Source organism: Myotis lucifugus, unplaced genomic scaffold, assembly GCF_000147115.1.
Source record: "Myotis lucifugus unplaced genomic scaffold, Myoluc2.0 scaffold_317, whole genome shotgun sequence".
NCBI lineage: Eukaryota > Metazoa > Chordata > Mammalia > Chiroptera > Vespertilionidae > Myotis > Myotis lucifugus.
Window position 1 is genome coordinate 1087069 of NW_005871365.1, and position 19990 is coordinate 1107058.

The window sequence follows — 19990 nt, forward strand, 5'->3', positions numbered from 1 at the left end:
AAAAAAAAAAAAAAAAAAACATCCAATTTGAAAAGAAAAAGCCCTTGACCTTTTTTGATTTTTAATTTTAATTATTTTTTTTATTGCTCCCCGCTCCCGCCCCAATGGCTGTGTAGCAAACAGCCCTGCGCTACCTGGGAAGGGACGCGAAGTTGGTGCGAGGTCGCGGTGCGGTGGGTGGTGGGGCGAGCTCCCGGCGGCGAGTGCGGGGCGCGGAGATGGAGCGGTGGCCCTCCCCGGTGGAAGACGAGACGGTGGCCGTGGAACCTGGCCGTCACCTCCCTGGCGCTGACCTTCCTTGTCCAGCCCCGAGAGGTCAGAGGAGGTAAGACCACGGGGACGGGGGAGGTGGGCGCTCGCCGTCCGTCGGGCGATCGCATTCTGCGCCCCTCCCCCTCTGCGCCCCCCTGCCCAGGCGCCCCCCGGGCCCCCCAAGAAAACACCCTCCTAAATACAATCCAGATTGCAGCTGCCACCAGGTTGGGAGCTCAGACTGCAGAGCGAGGCGGGTGTAGGCGGGACCGTAAGGGGAGACGGGGTGGCCGGGACACCGATCTGTCAGGCGCGGGGCTGCGGAGGTGCCCTGGCCGCTGCGCGGAGCCCGGGGAAGGGGGAGAACGTTACCTGGGACACGAGGGCACTTGTACAGCTTTTGTCTCCAGCCCGGCCCCCAGCCCGCCCTTGGAACGCACCCCTTCTGGTTCCTTCGGCTTCTAGTGAATGAAAGCATCTTTTTTAGGGCTGAACTGAGCCGAAAATATAGAGAAAGGGGAGAAAGGAGCCCTGGTAAAGTTCTTTGTCTGGAATAAAGTGAGAAACGGGCTGTTTTCCTTTCAGGGATATGAGAAGGCAAAGGGGAGGGGGATGCTGATGAATCTAGAAGACTGAGAACACGTGTGTGAGTGTGTGTGCGTGTGTGTGTGTGGGGGGGGTATTTTGGTGAGATTTTAAGGGGGAAAGTGGCAGGTTATGGGGACGGGGTGGAAAATAGGGAGAAGGCTTTTCCCTGAGTTTCAGCACCGGGACTCTTCCCCCATGACCCCCACCCCCACTTCTTGCAGGTTGGACGTGCGATTCTCGTGGAGAATGATGAAACTGGCCGAGCGAGTGGCTGGGGGAGGAGGCCTAGCATTGGAAAGGGAGGGGGCGCGGGTGGGGCGGGAGGAGAGGTAAGGAAAAGTTCCTACGTGGCACCAGCAACTGCTCAGTGAGCTGACCTGTGGGGAAGACCGCAGCCCTGTCAGTACCCGGGGAGGGAGAGCGACTCCCACCCCCCCCCCGCCCCGCCCTTCCCCGCAGAGGCGGTGGCCCCAGCGCTCCGGTCCGTTAGGTGCTGTAGACTCGGCTGGCTGGCGGGAGCCCCGAGTGCTGGGAGGAGAAAAGCCAGCTTTGTTCAAAGCTCACGGAGCAGCAGGGGTGAGGAGGAGGGTGGCGAGGCTTGGCCGAGGGAGGAAGAAACTGTCAGCCCCAAAGGCGCAAGCTTTAGCAGAAACCTGAGTCTGGCCCCTGGATGCCAAGACCCGAGTTCTGCCTGATGGGAGGTGGGGCTCCCGGGCCGAACTCCTGGAAACCAGGTCTGTATTCCCTCCCCGCCCGCGCTGGCCTCCCCCTTCCCCAGCAGCGAGCGGGCCGCGTGGCGTGGGTGCTCCCTCCACGCGACTGGTCCCCGTGCAGAAGGCCCGCGCCTCAGGGGACCACGGTTGCCTCTTGGAGAAGCTATGCCAACGATGCCCATTCGCTCGCCTCTCCCTTTCCCAGGGTACAGAGGAGGGTCTTTGAAAGTGGAGTGCCCCCAAAGTTTGCATTCTACCTTGGGGTACCTGGTCCCCAGCGGGATTGCCCATTCTCTCAGCTTGCGGTTCTGCCCTCTGCTGGTTTTGTTTATTATTTGGGATCCGAGCATCTACTTAGCAAGTGAGGCTTCTTAAAATCCTCACTCGGTTAAGGAGGAAGGGATATGCCATGACAAAAGTATTCTAAAGGCACCTACTTATTTAAAAAAAAATAGAGACACTCAGACTTCCTTCAATGAAAGGTGAAATATAAACTCAAAGATGCCACTGTAGGCGTTCAGGGTTAGAGATGTTTGCTGCTTGTCCTTCAAGTTCGAAAGGTATCAGAGAGGTCACATCCCTACCCTTGTAAAGTAGCTACTTACCCGAAACACTTTTAAACAAACATCCGGGTACCACAGCGAAGCAGTGATGGAAAAGAACCTTTTCTGTTATTATGAAGCCAAGTAATGTGAGAAACAGCCAAGGGCAAAGATCCGGTTGCTTCTGTCTGTCCTTTCTGATGACCTGTCTTGAAAGTTCTGATTGCTTATCAGTGGTTCTCAACCTTCCTAATGCTGCGACCCTCTAATACAGTTCCTCATGTTGTGGTGACCCCCAATTTCATTGTTACAAATTGAACATAATTAAAGCATAGTGATTAATCACAAAAACAATATGTAAATATATATGTGTTTTCCGATGGTCTTAGGCGACCCCTGTGAAAGGGTCATTGGACCCCCCAAAGGGGCCGTGACCCACAGGTTGAGAACCGCTGGCTTAGATAGTGTGGTAAAAGGTGGTGTTCGCTCAACCAAGTTGCTGGGTGCTTGCTGCTCAGTGGGAAGCTAGATATGTATTTACTTAAACCTACTGGTAGGCATTCTAGCCTCTTAATGGCCTTCCGAAAGCCCTGGTAGTATCTTAATGCCTAAAAGGAAGCACGGGCCTGAATCATCACGCAGGGGGACATGAACCCAGGGTCCACTTCTCATGCCAGTCTTTAGATGTGCAAGTGAATGAACAGTAAGTAAGATTTTGTTCCAGTTCCTAAGCAAAAGTGTCGTATGCTAGAATTATACTATGATGTTTTGATTTCTCAGAGATGCAGCGGTGTGATTTGGTTGCTTGACCCAAAGATGACTTAAAACAGCCTATTTTCATCTAAAATGTGCTTTTCTAGGATTAAAAATAGTAAAGCCTTCGAGAGTTATGGGTTTATATTACATCCGACTCCGAAGAAAGCTAGTTAAGACCCTGAAGCATCTAACCTTACAGAGAAAAGCTCTGGGATGAATGGATTCAAATAAAATGTATGGTCTCACACAGTCATCACTTTACGTTGCACATAGAAACCCTATCCCTTGGTAATCTCTAACATGCTCATTCAAAATGTGTAGTGTTTATTATGATCTAGTACAAAAGAGTTTTATGATATATTCATTTACGTTAGCTTCCATTTTTAGCCTGTGGTTAATGTAAATGTTTTATCTCAGAAATATATGGGTTTCTCTGTCAGTCAGTCCATTGCGTCTTCTAGACAGGACTTGAGGGTTACCCGGATGCTGTGGTGACTCTGTGATGGTGCTAAGCTAGGAGGTTTTAAGAGTTTTAAAAATGAGTTAAGGTAAGATTAAGTACCAAGGAAAGTAACCTCTAATTGAATCCCGTTTTGCTAATTAACATGGCATTCGATCTTTGGTGGTGAAGCCAAGACTGTCCTTGCAAGAAGTTGATTCATTTTGTGAGAAACTCCCCGAGCTCCTCGCAGTGGGCCGTGCGCTCTGCTGGGTGTTGTCTTGAGTGCCCGGGATCAGCAGGTGAAATGGTGCTGGATTCCAGCGTCCGAGCTAATCCAGCTTCGCAAGGAGACCCAGCTGGGCCTGTGGTTACTTAATGGGAACCCAGCTCAGAGATCAGATACACTTCCGATAGTCGATGCAGTGTCCGCGAGGAGTACTAATAATGTCTCCTCATTTGTTTTTTTTTTCTATTCAAAATGGACAAAGTCTGCAATAGAGAAACAATAAGGAACAGTAGGTGTCTTCCGAGAAGCATGCTCCTGCGTGCTGTACACAGGTGGCCTCGCTTTGGGTGGCGTATGTACAGTGGGAGTTAGAGACACGTTCACAAAACTGTCCACGTGTTTTAAATTAAGTTTATTGATCTCTTAAATTGACTGTTTACCCCATAATCAATACTTAACAGAGTCTACTTTATCAAAATCACTCTCTGAGTATATTCTGATCATTGCAGACAAAATTAAAAAGTTGTAAAATGAGAAGTGTATATATTTAGATAGCATGATTGCTCACAGGTATTTTATTATTTTTTTAGGTTCTATATTTGTCTCACTTTGTGACTAAATTAGAAGGAGCACATCATTCATGTTAAGTTAAACCTAAAACATAGCAAGGCGACCATGAACCCCTTTTCAGACTTGTGGGCAGGCTTTCTATCAAAAAAAATCTAAGTACTTCCCCTGCCCTTTTTTTTTCCCCCTAAAAAATTTGTTTCTGTTCTGGGACAAATTATCTTCACTCTGGTTAATTTACTGAACTGCCGTCTATTTCATAATAACAAATGGACTCAAATCAAGCGTGGCTGAGGGTGTCTGTAATAAAAAGGAGAAAAAGGTATCTAGATTTTTTAAGGGAATGCTAGACAGAAATTATTATAGAAATTACTTCTCTATATACCACCTTCTTACTTTACTATAAGGGAACTGAGGCACAGAAAAGTTGTTAGCTGATTACTCTTTCTCATGAAAACATTCTTATACTAGCCGTGGTTTTTCTAAATGAGTAGGGGAAGATCTGCAATAGTGATGTAAATAACTAAAAAATAGTAGTCTGAGACTTTATGGAATGACCAAATATTACTTACATGTATGTGCTGGAGTGATTAGTGAGAAGACGGGTTCAGTGAGGACTGATTTAAAGAAACTCGGAGAGGAAACAGTTACAGAATGCATTTACAAATTCCTCAACCTCCTAAGATCAGAGGAAGGCGGGTTTTGGCTAGTTGTATTGTTAATATGCCTAATTATCTGATTCTACATGAGTGTCTGTATCAGAATAGAAAGCATAACAGTTTATAAAATATTTTTTGTAAGTATTTGTGGCTGGATTAAGAATATAGTGTTGATCCTTTCTAGAGGCAGGTACCACTTTGAATTTTTAAGAAGCTCAGAAAGTTATATATGTATTTCAATAAGGCAAATCATGTCAGATTTCTATGCTTTTCATGTTGATTTTATATTGATGGGATGATATAGTATATTATATTCATATAAGTTATATGACTTTTATTAAGGCAGATAATGAATTGATATGGGTTGTATGTTCCATAGATAATCTCTTTTTAAACAAGGGGCCAACCTTGGAAAAATAAGAGGAGAGCACTTATTAGTGCACCTTCTAATTGAAGGTGTTTCTTTGGATTGTCTAATTATCTGAAACAACAGAAACACTTTCTACCTCAGGAATAGATACATAGAGGGCTAGTTTGTAAGGAAGTACTCACTCTTTTTTTAAAAATATATATATTTTTGTTTATTTTAGAGAAGAAGGGAGAGAGAGAGAGAGGGAGAGAGATAGAGGCATCAGTGATGAGAGAGAATCATTGATCTGCTGCCTCCTGCATGCCCCGTTCTGGGGATCGAGTCTGCAACCCATGCATGTGCCCTGACCAGGAATGGAACCATGACCTCCTGGTTCATAGGTTGACACTCAACCACGGAGCCACGCCAGCTGGGTGGAAGTACTCACTGTTAATGGGCAACCACAATATTTGTCGTGCTGGCAGCACCATGGCAGAGCTCGTGTTTCTACCACAGGAAGCTTTTTCCTGTATTTAGGGAAAAGCAGTACCTGTCCTTAGGCTCCTGAGAAGACGCCATGGAAGCCAATTATACTCCTAGTGTATCTAAAAGCCATACACACACAGGGTTTTGTAAGTGCCAAGCCTTCCCCATCGTTTTGCATACCCCTTAATGATTATATCTGGGTCTGTGAAGGCCAGGATTCTCTTGTGCCCTACGTGCATGTTTCTTTCCTCCTTCCCTTTGGAGAAATGATTAGGGGCGGGGGGGGGGGGATCATTAGGAATTCAAGGCACTGGGGAGTGGGGCCTGAGAGCCTATCCTTTGGGCTTTTACTCCTTCACTTCCCTCCTTTAATTCTGGGGAAACGTGAGCTGAGCTGGGAGTGCCGAGAGGAAACCAACCTTTTCTTTTCCTTGACCATTGAAGTTTTGTTCCTTAGCAAAGAAGAAAGAGAGGTACACACAGAGGCTATAAAATGTTGCCATGGTCCCTACATTCTCTCACCCAAGAGTCAACTTTCCATGCAGTTTTCAGTGTAGCTTTTCGTGTGCTGTGATGCCTTGCTTCCTTTCGGACTTTTTTCTTCTGATCTCAAATTTAATTCAGAACCCGAGGGTTGTTGTTGTTTTGTTGTTTTCATTTCCAACTGCCTCCTATAGTATAGCGCATCAAATATATTCAGTTCTTCTTTCAAAATCGTAATACGGTTTAATTTTTATCGGTTCACGTGTTTGTTCATTTCTGCTTTCAGTCATGTTGGATCTCACCCTGAGTAATACAGCTGCTAGAGCAGATGAAAGTCCGTTTTAAAGTGATTTCGCCGGGACTGTCTATTTATCAGCTCCAGTCCCGGGCCGGCCACGGACTTGGCCAGTGGCTCTTTAGACATTGGCTGATCCCCAGGCCCACTGTTATCTGGGAAAACAAACTCTTTACTTGCTGCGCATGGAATTAGAGACAGTGCTATTAATTTGGGAGAAAGAGCCCAGAGAAAAGAAAGGTTATCATATTTCAGAGTAAGAGAGCAGCTTAAATACGACTGGACAATTGAGAACTAAACCAAACCTGTGTCAAAGTGCTTTAGCACAATCAACTTTTGCAATCCCCTCAAACCTTCTTTTTTTCTCTCTCGCTCTCCTTAAAAAGCATTTCTTTCTTATTTTAACCAAATTTAATTGCTCCTGAATGGGCCCCGCACTGCACAGGCCCATGAAGGTCCCTATTCACAGAACCCAGCGCGCATAGGGTGTCACCGGACGCTTCCTTCCTCTGTCTGCCGGGGGCCTGACATCCGGCTCGAAGGAGCGAACCTTAGACTGCAGGAGGCTCTTGGCTCTCCTTCCTCGCTCAGCTTTGCAGGGCTTCCTGAAAGGGTGGCGGTTGCCATTCCCAGAGGCTCCAGGGCGGGCGTGCACCCTGTGGCCTGGACAGCGCTGCAGAGAGGGGAGCCCCAGCGTCAGGGTGTGTCCCCGCCTTCTCCCTCCTGCAGGGCCCTGACAGTGGCGCTCAGCCTGCCACCCGCTGCCACGCCTCTCGGAGCGCTGATGAGCCTTCAGCCTGTTTCTCTGGTTCTGAGGGTAACTGTGTTGTCCAGGCAGCAGCAGCAGGAGTCCGTGTGCCCTTCAGGATGGCCCCTCCAAATGTCGGGGTTCATGACCAGCCATTTCCCACCTGCTACAACCCCACCCCCATCTACCCTGCGCATCAGCCTTGGTTAGCCACCCCAGTAGGGGGCGCGCAGGAGGCAGCCTATCCATGATTCTCTCATTACTGATGTTTGTCTCCCTCACCCTTCCTCTCTGAAATCAGTAACAATATACATTAGAACAATAATAATAATAAAATAAAGGCTGAGCAGCAGCGTCCTATCCCCAGGCGGATATACGTAGCAGGAAGAGCCAACACTGTGCGCGCATGCTCATTGTGTAAGCGCTTTCCATATGACTCTCATTGCATGCTGACAACTGCCCTGCAAGTGCCCTAAGAGTAAAATCTCCCTTTTACCCACGAGGGAGTCAACAGAGAGGTCAATGACTCGCCTGCGGTCACACAGCTACTGTGTGACAGACCCAGGGTCTGAGCCCACACAGTCTTGCTTTGGATCCCTGTCCACGTGGACTTCACCGTGTGTCCCAAGGCTTCTCCACAGCCCCCCAGACTTACCTTATGATTATGGCACCGCGGGGTCTAAGATGAACGCCCAGAGGGGACAGCTGCACCCCAGTCAACAGGATGTCACTTGTGTGTAGAACTTCAGTGCCACCGAGGAGTCATAGGAAGAGGTCCTGGCGGAGGAGGTGCTATAATTCACCTCCGCCTGCATGACGGCTCCGTGGTGGAGGCCAGATCGTTGTGTTATTTATGGACCCACCTGAGTCCCAATGCTGGTGGGAAACCCAAAGGGGGGCTGCTGGGAGCCAGCGCCTGTGGCTTTGTTCCTTTGACTCACTGAAGGAGACGCTGACAGCTGTTAACCTGTTGGCTTGGTTGCACAAAGTAACAGGGACTCTTGCAAATTGCTTCCTGTTCTAAGCAGGACTCGCTGCTAGGAGCACCAGGCTTATTCCACTTTGGGGGACTGATGTCTAGGAGTATGTTTATTACCTTCAGTGTGAAGGTGTCAGATCTGATTCTCTAGAAGCTGTTTGGAATGTAACCTCCTGGGAGAATGTAACGGAAAGATGCTTGGTATTTTTTGTTGTTGTTTGTTTTTTGGGGGGAACCACCACATTATCATTATCTTAAAATCACTCATCACATGTTACTCTTCCTCTAGGACAGTGGTTCTCAACCTTGGCTGCACATTAGAAGCACCTGGGAATCTTTTTAAAATCCTGATTTCTGGGCCTCATCCTCCGGAAATTCTGTTTCTTTGTTATGGGATGAGGCCACAACATTAGTAACAAAGAAACAGAATTTCCGGAGGCTGAGGCCCAGAAATCAGGATTTTAAAAAGATTCCCAGGTGCTTCTAATGTGCAGCCGAGGTTGAGAACCACTGCTCTAGGAGTTGCTGGGGATTAGTGAATGTGGTTTGGTTTTATTTCTGTCCCCCAGTGTCTACAAGATGCCAGAATACACAGTGTGACACAGCCACTCTTTAGTTATTAATTCTCTTCTCACTCTGCCCAGCGGACTGGAAGAGGTGGCAGTCTAGTTAACCTGGAGTGGGGGGAGGGACTCCTCCTGTCACGCTGTCCGCAGTCATTAGCCCCCCACTCCCTTTCCTTTACTCACGCTCTAAAAATGAGTGAATCGGCATTTCTCTCTAGCTTTCTGCATCTGGGAAACAGTTTTACGCTTTTTCTCCACAGATGCCTCTGAATATTTAAAGCTACTGATGGACTGTCGTTTGCTTTAATGTGGTGATCTGAGAGAGGGGGGGAAAAACATAGGGAGTGGTGTTTTTGCTTTGGCAGCAACATAATCATCATTTCACTTGTCTACTGGTGAACAAGAAAGTTTAATCCAAGAATGATACCTGTAAAAGTAATAATTGGGAAAATTTCTATCATATTCATTTTTGAGCTTTTTATCTGTTTTGTATGCTATTAGGGATTGTCTGATTTTGCTTAATAACTATTAGAAAGAGCAGCCTATCTGTACTTATTCCTTTATAATTTAGTAAACATTCTTCATGTTAGAAAGTGATTTGCATATTATACATATAATTCTATTACAAAGTACCATCTTTAAGCAAGGAGTATATAGTTTCAAATGCTGAATATGATTGATAGATAGTGGTTGTAGAATTGTTTTGGAAGAATGTATATATTTTTTATATTGTTTCTATCCATTGCAATTTTACACTAAAATCACTAGCATAGGGCCTGGCCGGTGTTGCTCAGTGGTTGAGCATTGTTTCATGAACCAAGAGGTCACCAGCTTGATTCCTGGTCAGGGCACATGCCTGGGTTGTGGGCTCCATCCCCAGTAGGTGGCGTGCAGGAGGCAGCCAGTGATGTTTCCCTCATTGATGTTTCTATTGCTCTACCCCTTCTCCCTTCCTCTCTCTAAAATACAATAAAAATATATTTAAAAAATAATAAAACTAAAATCACTAGCATGGATGTGTTCATCTGTCTGATGGAGTGTGCCCCAAGCATGTAAAACAGAGCCTGCCACACAGGAAGCGCTCGGTAAGTCTCTGTTGAATGAAGTGAAAGTGTTAGTTGCAGCTCTCATGAATTGCTCTTCAATAACCTAATTAAAGACCTGAGTTGTGATATGAGATCATGTATATCAATCACTGCCAGTGTCTACAGAAGTCTATTCAACAGGTGTTTGCTGGTACTCTGCTGATTTCCTGTAAACATCAATCTCTTTTTTGCCTCCAAGCCAGCTAGGATCTGCACCCTGAACACTCCCAACCTGCTCACCATTGCCTTTCACTCGGTAGCATTTAGGCAGTAGCTCCCCAGGAACACCTCTCCTCAACCAAGAAGCCTGGGGTAGTTGACCTTGCAGCACATCGGGAGGCACAGGGTACTTCCTCCAAGCTGGGGTGCTCATCACGGAGCATTGTTGGCGCTGAAATGAAAGCATCTTTTTAGTCCGTGTAAGAAATTCTGGCCTGAGCACCATACCTGCAGCACGGCAGATGGGCCATACACATTTCCTGACTGCATTAACGCGCGCCTCATGCAGGCGGTGCCACTGAATCAGGAAGATGGGGGAAGCGGCCTGGCTCGATCTCACAGTCATTCCCAGCCCATCCCTGTGGATCTTATGTAGGCGATTTTGTACGGAATCCGAGCGGTATTTTGTGATCATTTTGATACTCAGTCAAGGGTTTACAAACCTTCTGGAACAGGAAAGAAATGTGCGCACAATGGGCACGTGCCTGGCTTCTGTACAGGCCACTGGACGTCAGCGAAAGGCTATTTGCGGCACGCAAATCATTCCATCAGTAAGTCTCCTATTGTCTGACAGCAGCGGCTCTGCGAAAACGGATGTGAGGAGATCCACTGTGGTGTAGATGATGCTTCTCCAAACGCTCCTCCTCTCCTGGCAGCTCATGGAATACATGGCAATGAGAACCGCTCTTTTCCACGTTACCGTCAATGGTTGGATTGAACACAGAACTCTGCTTTACAATATTTTCCTAACTTTGGCCACTTAGAAATCAGAAATGCCATTACTTTTCAGATAATACGTTGTCAGAGTTGGGATAGTATTTCTACTTTCAACTTTCAGTTCCTATAAGCGTTTATGATAAGAGACAGTTCAGGATGGAGGCTGCTCAATAACCATGCAAATCAAAGGCCGCTCTTCTCTGTGCTGCGTTGGGTGCCGTGACTCCGTAGAAGGCAGAGGCCCGTCCATCCTCATGGAGTGTGTCTGTTCCCAGGAGAGCGCTGCGGCTAGGGGCGTGGGCAGGGACCATATGACACAAGACCATGTGGGTAGACTTTTTTGGAATCACATGACTAATTAAAAATACAGGGGGGTGTTGCTAAGTTGGCAGGATGGGTGCAGACTTTGATATCCAGCCATAACAGGTGGTTCCAGTTGATTGCGACCATTATATCCTCTAATAAGCAGGACTGGGGCCAGGCTGCTTTTGCTGGGATAGCCAACCCACGGTAATGCCAGCCCTCTGACAATTAGCACCTTTAAGTGACACTTGATGGCCATCGGAGACTTGAAAAAAAATATGAATGAATAATCTTCCTATTTTGTGGGGGACTATGTTACCCAAACATGTGGACACATTGATAAACTCTGTTAAAAGCAAGGAGGTAGCCCAGCATTGTTAAAGCTTGTTCTTGGTATAACCCAAATGATAGCATGCTTTAGATCAGAAATTGTAAACAGTCATTCTTGTCTCTGAAGATTAATAGAGTGGACCAAGATCTCTGTGTTGATTATTGTGTCATAATGATTTCTTTCAGGGAAAGAATACAGTTTTAAAATAACCATGTCATTAAGTTAATTGTAGCTTTCAATAACATTGACAGGCTGTCCACGCCCTTCGTTTTATTTCTACCCCAGATCTTTCCTTGAACTTCAGACTCATATATTCACTCCCCTGCCTATCCAGCCATTTCCAAAGGCATACATGAAGGCGTCTCAAAATTAGCCTGTCGGAAACCGAACTGCAGAACTACCCCCCGAAACCTGCTCCTCTCGCCACCTTCCCCTTCTCAGCTGATGGCAGTAAACTCAGTCATGATGTTTGACCTAAAAAACCCAGAGGCAGCTCGGACTCCTTTTCGCTCCTACTCCACATGCAGCCTATCGTCAGCTCCTGTTTGCTCCATGTTCAGAACATCCACATCCTCACCCAGTACTTGGTCTCTCTGTCCATGATAACACAGTTTGACACATAGAAGATTGCAATTGCTTCCTGTCTGCTCTCTGATTCCCCTTTGGTGCTCCTTTCGTCCATTCTCAACACAGAGCCATAGTGGGGTCTAGAAAATCAGCTGGTTCATGTTACTCCCATCCCCTCAACTCCCAGTGGCTTTCCATCTCAGCTGGAATAGAATCCCAGCACCTTGATCCCACAGGATCTATCCAATCGGCCGTCAACATGCTCTCTCCCTTGTTTCTCTGACCTCATCCCTTATACTTCTTTTGTGCCCTTTGCTGGAGACATATTTGTCTCCTTGCATTTCCTCCAACATCTGGGCCTACGCCTGACTCAGGTTCCTTTTACTTAGAATACCTTTCAGTAAAAACAGCAGGGTTGCCCAGCCAGTGTGCCTCATTGGTTGAGCGGTCCGTCCTTGAACCAGGAGGTCACAGTTCTATTCTGGGTCAGGGCACATGCCCAGGTTTCAGGCTCAATCCCCAGTAGGGGGCGTGCAGGCGACAGCAAATCAATGATTCTCTTTAATCATTGATGTTTCTATCTCTCCCTCTTCTTCTCTCTGAAATCAATAAAAGCTTATCTCAAAACAAAACAAAACCCAACAACAGCAGGCGCCTCTGAGGCCTCTCTAGACTGTGCTCAAGCATCCTCTTCTTATTGGAACCTTAATTATCTTTCTTATCTGCTGTCCATTCCTCTGCAACCCTTCCTATACTCATTCACCCATTTATTTTTCTCCTTTCTGCTAATCAAATACTTGTCACCTATAAAAAGGAATGTCCTATTTAAATGTATATAAAATGTGGAATGAGATCATTCTGGAGTACAGACATTGCCTTACATTATTTGGGCAGCTTGTAGGCCATGTTTATTATCCAAACGACTCCCATAGCTTTTCATTTCATTTTACATATTTAGTCATAGTCAACATGGCCCCCTAGTTGCACATGATACATAAACCGCTTTGCTTCTTTGATGGGCGCCATGCACACAGATTCCGTTGTTTGGAGGTTCTAGTCGCGTAGAGGTGGGCCTGGAGTTGGTGCTTTGTCCCCTGGTTCAGCAGAGCGGTGATGGGTGTTATCTGGGGACAGATGGGAGATAGGCCGCGGCGGAGACGGAGAAAGCAATTACAGATGAGATGCTGCGGGGAAATGAACGCAGGCTGATAAAGCACATCCATGTGTTCCGGTCAGTGCTGAGTCTCAGGCCCTGGGTTTTAGGGTTTCTCCCAACCTCTGGAGAGCTCGGAGTTAGAAAAAATCCTCAACAAAATGGGCTGTGACTGCAAGCGATGTTGATGGGAGTCACCCTCCATTAATTCCTTCAGAACACAGGGTGGGGCAAGAGTGGGTTTACAGCCCTGGCTGGTGTGGCTCAGTGAGTTGGGCACTGTCCTATGCATCAAAGGGTCACGAGTTTGATTCCCAGTCAGGGCACATGCCAGGGTTTCAGGCTCAACTCCCAGTCGGGGCATGTAGGAGGCAGCCTGTTGATGATGTTTCTCACTCTCCCTCTCCCTTCCATTCTCTAAAATCACTAAAAATATATATTTTTTAAAAGTAGGTTTACAGGTGTATGTGAAACAGAGTTTATTCTTGTATTGTTATGGATTAATTATCATATTATTTCCCATATGAACAACTGTAAACCTACTTTTGCCACACCCTATATTTCATTATGTATTTTTCCCCATGACCTTTCTAGTTTTGAATTTCACTATGTAACTATTTTTTTAAAAAATGGCATTTTCAGGGAGTTGTATATTTACATTTAATCGTTTTCTGAAATGCTAGTTCCAATAGGCCTGGTAGGTGTTTGGTTTGATTAAATTAACCATAAAATTGCTACAACTCCCGAATTCTGTTTCATATTGTCTTTGTCCAAGTCATTCTCATTTTGATGCTATTCTTTATTTGAATATCAAAAACTCATTTTTTTCAAGATGCCCTTGAGCCTTGGGATGCTTATACTTATTATATTCATAGTGTTTTCTGTAGGAAATATATTCTCTAAACATAGGCTTAAAATGGAAAAAGCATTTAAATTTGTTACAGAATCCCTTTGGGGAAAATAAACTCTAAACACTGGCCATTAATGTAAACTGTACAACTCCACTCTTACATGCTTACAGTTTGCTAATGTTTCCCAGCAGTTTATTTCCCTCATTTTGCACTTTTTTTTTTTTACTACAAAGATTAGATTACAGAAGACACCCAAAAAATCTGGTAAATTTTTTTTTCTGCTAAAAAAATTGTGTTGGGACATAGGAAATGTATATGATTTCCATGGATATTATTTGTGCCATACAGTCATTGAAAGATGAACTTCCATACATTCTACATATGGGAGAATACAGGTCAATACATTTTATCTCTTAATACTCCATGTTGGTTGATAATACAAGGCTGGTGTGCAGCATGTATGTGTTTGAAATAAATGAAGGAATAGTACCAGAGGAAAGACACTATGATATTGGTTTTTTAAGACTTTTTAATACATAGCTCATATCAGGGTTACTGTGTTAAGGCTACAGTTATATTAATGTCTATGCAATGCCAAGAAAAATTATATAAAAGGGGAAATGCTAATGATGTCAGAGTATTCATGTCAAGGGTAGCATTGGAGAGTGAGCATGAAAACATAGATATGAGACTCATTGGGTTGTTTAAGCTGTTACGGTTCCAGGAGGCCTCCTGGGGTTGTACGTACCTAGGATGACATAAGAACACGCTGGGGAGCCCTGGCTGCTGTGGCTCAGATGGGTGGGCATCGTCCCATGAACCAAAAGGTTGCTGGTTTGATTCCCGTTCAGTGCACATGCCCCAGTTTCGGGCTCAATCCCTAGTAGGAGTCACACCGATCGATATTGCACTCTTACATTGATGTTTCTCTCTCTCTCTCTCTCTCTCTCTCTCTCTCTCTCTCTCTCTCTCCTTCCCTCCCTCCCTCCCTCTCTCCCTCTCCCTCTCTCTAAAATTAATTTTTTTTTAAAAAAGCCCTAACCAGTTTGGCTCAGTGGATAGAGTGTCGGACTGTGGACTGAAGGGTCCCTGGTTCGATTCCGGTCAAGGGCATGAACCTTGGTTGCAGACACATCCCCAGTAGGGGGTGTGCAAGAGGCAGCTGATCGATGTTTCTCTCTCATTGATGTTTCTAACTCTCTATCGCTCTCCCTTACTCTCTGTAAAAAATCAATTAAAAAAATAAAAGCATACTTGGAGGTTGCTCATATTGCAGTTTCCATGGATGACACGTCATGGACCTTCCAAGAGAGAAAACGTCCAGCCCTCTGCTCCACGGTGTAGAGGGTCCCAGGGCTGCAGAGGAAGGAAGAACAGCAATGAGGGAAGGTACCGCTGGGTGTGCTCACTAGCACTGGTAGAGATGTTCCAAAGGGGGGCATTTTGAAGAGACAATGCCTTCTGGTGTTGCTTTATTGCATGCTTACTAGGTGTCAAAGGTCAAAGTGCCTTATATCATTTAATTCTCAAAATGAGGTTAAGTTGAAGAAGCCAGGCCTTAGTGAGGTAAGTGTCTCACCCAGTGTCACACTGATCATAGGTCCTGGGCTTGTGCTTGATGCCGGAAGTTCCAGCCGCAGACACTGAGCTCTTAATTGTTGTCTGGCCACTGGCTTTGGGGAATCCTGAGTTTTACTCTTTATTAGGAGCCGTTGTGATTTGGAAATATAGAGGGTATTGGGTCTCTTCTCGCTCAGGTTTGATCAGCCCTGCACCTACTACCACACAAACAGAGCGCTCCTGGCTGTCCACACTCAGGGCAGCAGAGCACTCTAGGCCTGGGGGTGTGTGTGTGTATTTGCGTGTGTGTGTAACTCTTTCTGTGTTTCATCTTATTTTTATTTCTCTCTATGGTGTGTTTCACATGTGGCCTGTGGTGTGAGGTGCAAGGTGTGGGCAAGTGAACCCCTAGAAAGTACGTGCGTTAGAAAGGCCTCTTTGGACCGGTGTTCCTGCCGCCCCTGAATCAGGTGGGAGCAGCTAGTCTTGGGAAGCTCGTCAAGGCGCTCTTTGTGACAGTCATTTCCAGACCTTCCTCCTCAGCCTGGGGGGAAGAAAGCTTCAGGTCTGAGGCAGGACGTAGCTGCTGGTTCATTTGTTCATTCATTCATTCATTCATTCATTCATTCATATATCACTATTGATTATTTACTATGTGCCAGTTGCGATGTTGGTTATGAATACTATAGTGAATGTCAATAGTGCTGAGACTTGCTGTCAGAGGGTTATAATCATCGAGGGAGGCAAACATTAAATAATGAATTACAAGTTTAGGAGTTTAGGGATTGAGAGAGAGAGAGAGAGAGAGAGAGAGAGAGAGAGGAAATTTTAGGTGGTATAAGTATGAAACAGGACAACATGATCATTATTTAGACATACACTGTGCCTGAGAACATGCAGCCTAGAGTGAAAATGAGATAATTAAGCAAGTCAACCAAGTAGAGTGTGGAGTTATCCAAGGGGAATATAGGGTCCATGGGGTCATTTGAGACGGTCCCATAACCCAGCCTGGGAGGGATAAGTAATGATTTCCTGAAGGAAGTCAGGCTTGGGTTGAGATCAGAAGGTTGGTCAAGTATGAATGCACCAGGTTTCAACCCTGGCTACCCACTCAACTCGCCTGGGAAACTTGAAAAACATACACATGACTGGTCCCTACCCCAGTCATTGTAGTCATTAGTTTGGATGTAGCACCCAGGCATCCACAATTTCAAAGTTCTCCAGGGATTCAGATGACAGTTAGGGTTGAAAAATCAGCCAGCTCCCCTTAGCCAATGGAGGAAGGATTGAAAAATATCCCCAGTAAAGGAATAATAAGAATATTAGAAGCTGGAAGATGGTTATTATGGCAGGAGCATGATATTTGGGGTTGGGGAAGTGAACAGGAGTTAGCATAGACATCTCATTGGAGTGTGCGGCTATGAATATTCATGAAAGAGATGTGAGTTTTCTCAAGAGCAGCCATGGGGCCCCCAGGGAGAATCTGGGCATCTAAGCATATTCAGTGTTGATGTCATATCCGGCAGCCATGACCACTTTCATTTCCTTGAACTCCGTGCTGCCATTTTTTGATAGTTCTATTGCCCTCCTCTTCATTGATGAACTTCTACTCGTCCTTCAGGACTCAGCTCGCAAGGGCCAGATGGCAGACAGTTTAACTTCTGTGGGCCACACGGTCGCTGTCACAGCCGAACAGCTCTGTCCTCGTTGGAAGGCAGCTATAGACAACCTGTGAATAAATGGCTGTGGCTACTACAGTAAAAACCTTTATTTGTGGATGCTGACGTCTAAATCTCATGCCATTTTCACGTGTCACAAAATATTATGCTGCTTTTAATTGTTTTCAACCGTATAAAAATGTAAAGCCACTCCTATCTCGTGTGCCAGACAGTCTTCGCCCACAGGAGTCCTCCCAGCTGCTGCTCTGAGGCATCGCTACAAATACCAACTCAGTCCCCTCAGAAATTCTTTTAGCTAAATACTTCTGTTGTTCCTTTACAGATGTGCACGCTGAGGCACAAGGCCCTCAGTCATGTGTCCAAGTCCCACAGTTGCTCAACGCCAAGATTTCACATGCAAGGCATGCGCATACACCTGCTAGTTAGCGGGCTGCTTTCAAGGGATTCAGGCAGCAGGCTGACATGCAGCACGGAGTTCTGCCAGCTCACTCCAGCTGTGGCATGCAGATTAATAAGAAAGCCCAGGGAGCCCTAGCCGGTGTGGCTCAGTGGATAGAGCTTTGGCTTGCAGACCAAAGGGTCCTGGGATTGATTCTGGTCAAGGGCATGTACTTTGGTTGCAGGCTCCTCCCTGTCCCAGGCCCTGGTCGGGGCGAGAGCAGGAGGCAACCAATCAATGTGTTTCTCTCACATGGATATTTCTCTCTGTCTTTCCCTCTCTCTTCCACTCTCCCTAAAAATCAATGGGAAAAGATCCTCGGGTGAGGATTAACGACAACAAAAAAGAAAACCAGGGAAAACAGTTAAATGGCTATTGTAGTACCACACAGGGCTCTGAGATCCCATTCTCCCATAAAATAAACAGAAAAAGTATACCATGGAAGCCAGGAAAAAGGTTTTGAACAAAATGCTCTTCTGATTGGATCCATCTGACAAGCGAATCATGACTTGCGCCATCTCTGTTGGCAGCATAAAAACAATTAAACTATTTAGGGCATTTAGGATTTGCCTTGACTATGGAAATTCTACTTATTGTAGAAATATTGAGTTAACTTAAAATAAATTCCTACTTTTAATTGTTAAACAGTTGCAGTTTAGGTAATAAAAAAAGAATAGTTTCCCTGTGTGCGCGCACACACATGCATGTATAAAACCTTAGACCCATGTTGTAAGAATTCGTTAAATGCTATGATGATGAGATCGAATAAAAGGCAGATGTCAAAGTGGCTTAATATATTATCGATTTTACTTGAAAGGAAAAACACACTTTAAGCCTTGGTTAACTGAGCTACATTTTTGTGACCTTAGAAAAGTAATCCAGTTGGCATCCAGTTGGTACTTCTGTTAGGTATTCCTATTTTTTAACTGTTTTTTGAAGAACTTCATACTGTGTGTTCCTACAAAGAACCCCGTAAGGAAAAACTGAGCCCTTCGTCTGAGTCCTGCACAGGGAGTGTGTTTCCATCACATTATGTTCACAGTCGGCAGGGGTCAGTGTGGGAGACCCTTCCCTTGGAGAGGGTCACCCCGTGAAAAGATAGTTTGTGGAGAAGGAAAGTTGTGGTTCATTTTATGTCTTGTTTACCTCCATACAGTGGGGACCGTGACCATGGGGCTGCCGCCTTTTCTTCTCAGAAGAATGACAGCCTTTATGGCTGAGTCCATGTCTCCCCCGGAGTCTTTCACCTCTGCAGATGTACTTTCCCTAATGGCTTCCAAGCACAAAGATAAGATAAAGTAAACAGATAAGGTGCTGTGGCTTGCGGAAGCAGCCTCCTCCAGAGTAAATCTATACCTGCAGCACGCACCGAGTTTAACGTCAAGCAAATGTAAACATCAGGCATCAATGAACGGCCTCAAGATAATTCTAGTGTCTGATATTCACAGTTTCCGTTTCGTTATGCAGCGTGTTTATTTCTGGGGTACAGCCACGAGGATGGGGGAATGAGAAAAGCCTAGATTTGATATTTGCACAGACCGTAGACGCACTCTCTTCATTTGCTTTCTGGTTCCCAGTCCCTTCCTCTGCACAGTGGGGATAAGAACAGAACCCCGAATGGTTTGTAGGGTTAGAGCCTGAGATAAATTCAGCCCAGTGATTGGCACATACTACACTCTGTGGACGTGGCGCTAGGATAGTTATTGTGGTCTGAGTTCTGTTGTCGCAGAAAAGTAAAGATGAGTTGTCCTATTGGCTTAAAATCTCGGCCATCACTAGCAGGGCTATTGTAAAAAATGCTCTTCACTGCTATTATTATTCTCTATTCCCAGGCTGAGCTACAAGGTAGCAGATTTGATAGAGTTAATGATCCCTTGGAAACACCTGCTTTCCATAGAGAAAAGGTGTTTTTAAGAATATTTGAAACACTATGTATGTACTCTACTGGATTGTATGTCAATGTTCATTCAGAAGCTTGATGGAATAAGTAGACGTCTTTATTATGAAAGGAAAGGACATTAGTTATACCATCAAAGGCAAAGTACATAAAGCTCATTCACAGGTTTGTACACATGGAAGTCAGTACCGCCCAGAATTTAATTAACCGAGGACATGACCAGATGCGTGCTGCTCGCAGGCATCCCATCGTTCATGCGTAGATTCTAGAACAGACTGACCGTTATTGTAAGAAATATGAATGGAAATTGTAATTTTCAAAGAGCATCATGGTAGCAGTCAGTCTATGTTCTGAGTGTGATAAGTTGTGGTGATGGTATCTCCTGACTCTAAAGTAAGTCCCAATTTCATTCTCATTAAGTCCTCCCAGAAATAGCGAGTTTATGTTTTGAAATTTGATGGAGATGCTATTTTTTGACTAACAACTGAAAGTTTTCATAGCAATAATATTGGTTTTCACTTTCAACCAGAACTGATTT

The 19990-nt window shown here is 45.4% G+C and overlaps 1 protein-coding gene across 1 annotated transcript in view; it reads left to right on the plus strand.

Moving 5' to 3' along the window:
• Positions 1–78: 78 nt before the first annotated feature.
• Positions 79–19990, plus strand: part of COL11A1 (collagen type XI alpha 1 chain) — a gene marked incomplete at its 5' end in the record, with an annotated part of 138395 nt that continues 118483 nt past the window's right edge. Inside the window, one exon of the mRNA XM_023764109.1 lies at positions 79–325. Within this exon, the coding sequence (XP_023619877.1) occupies positions 79–325 (247 nt within the window). The remainder of the gene's footprint in view (positions 326–19990) is intronic.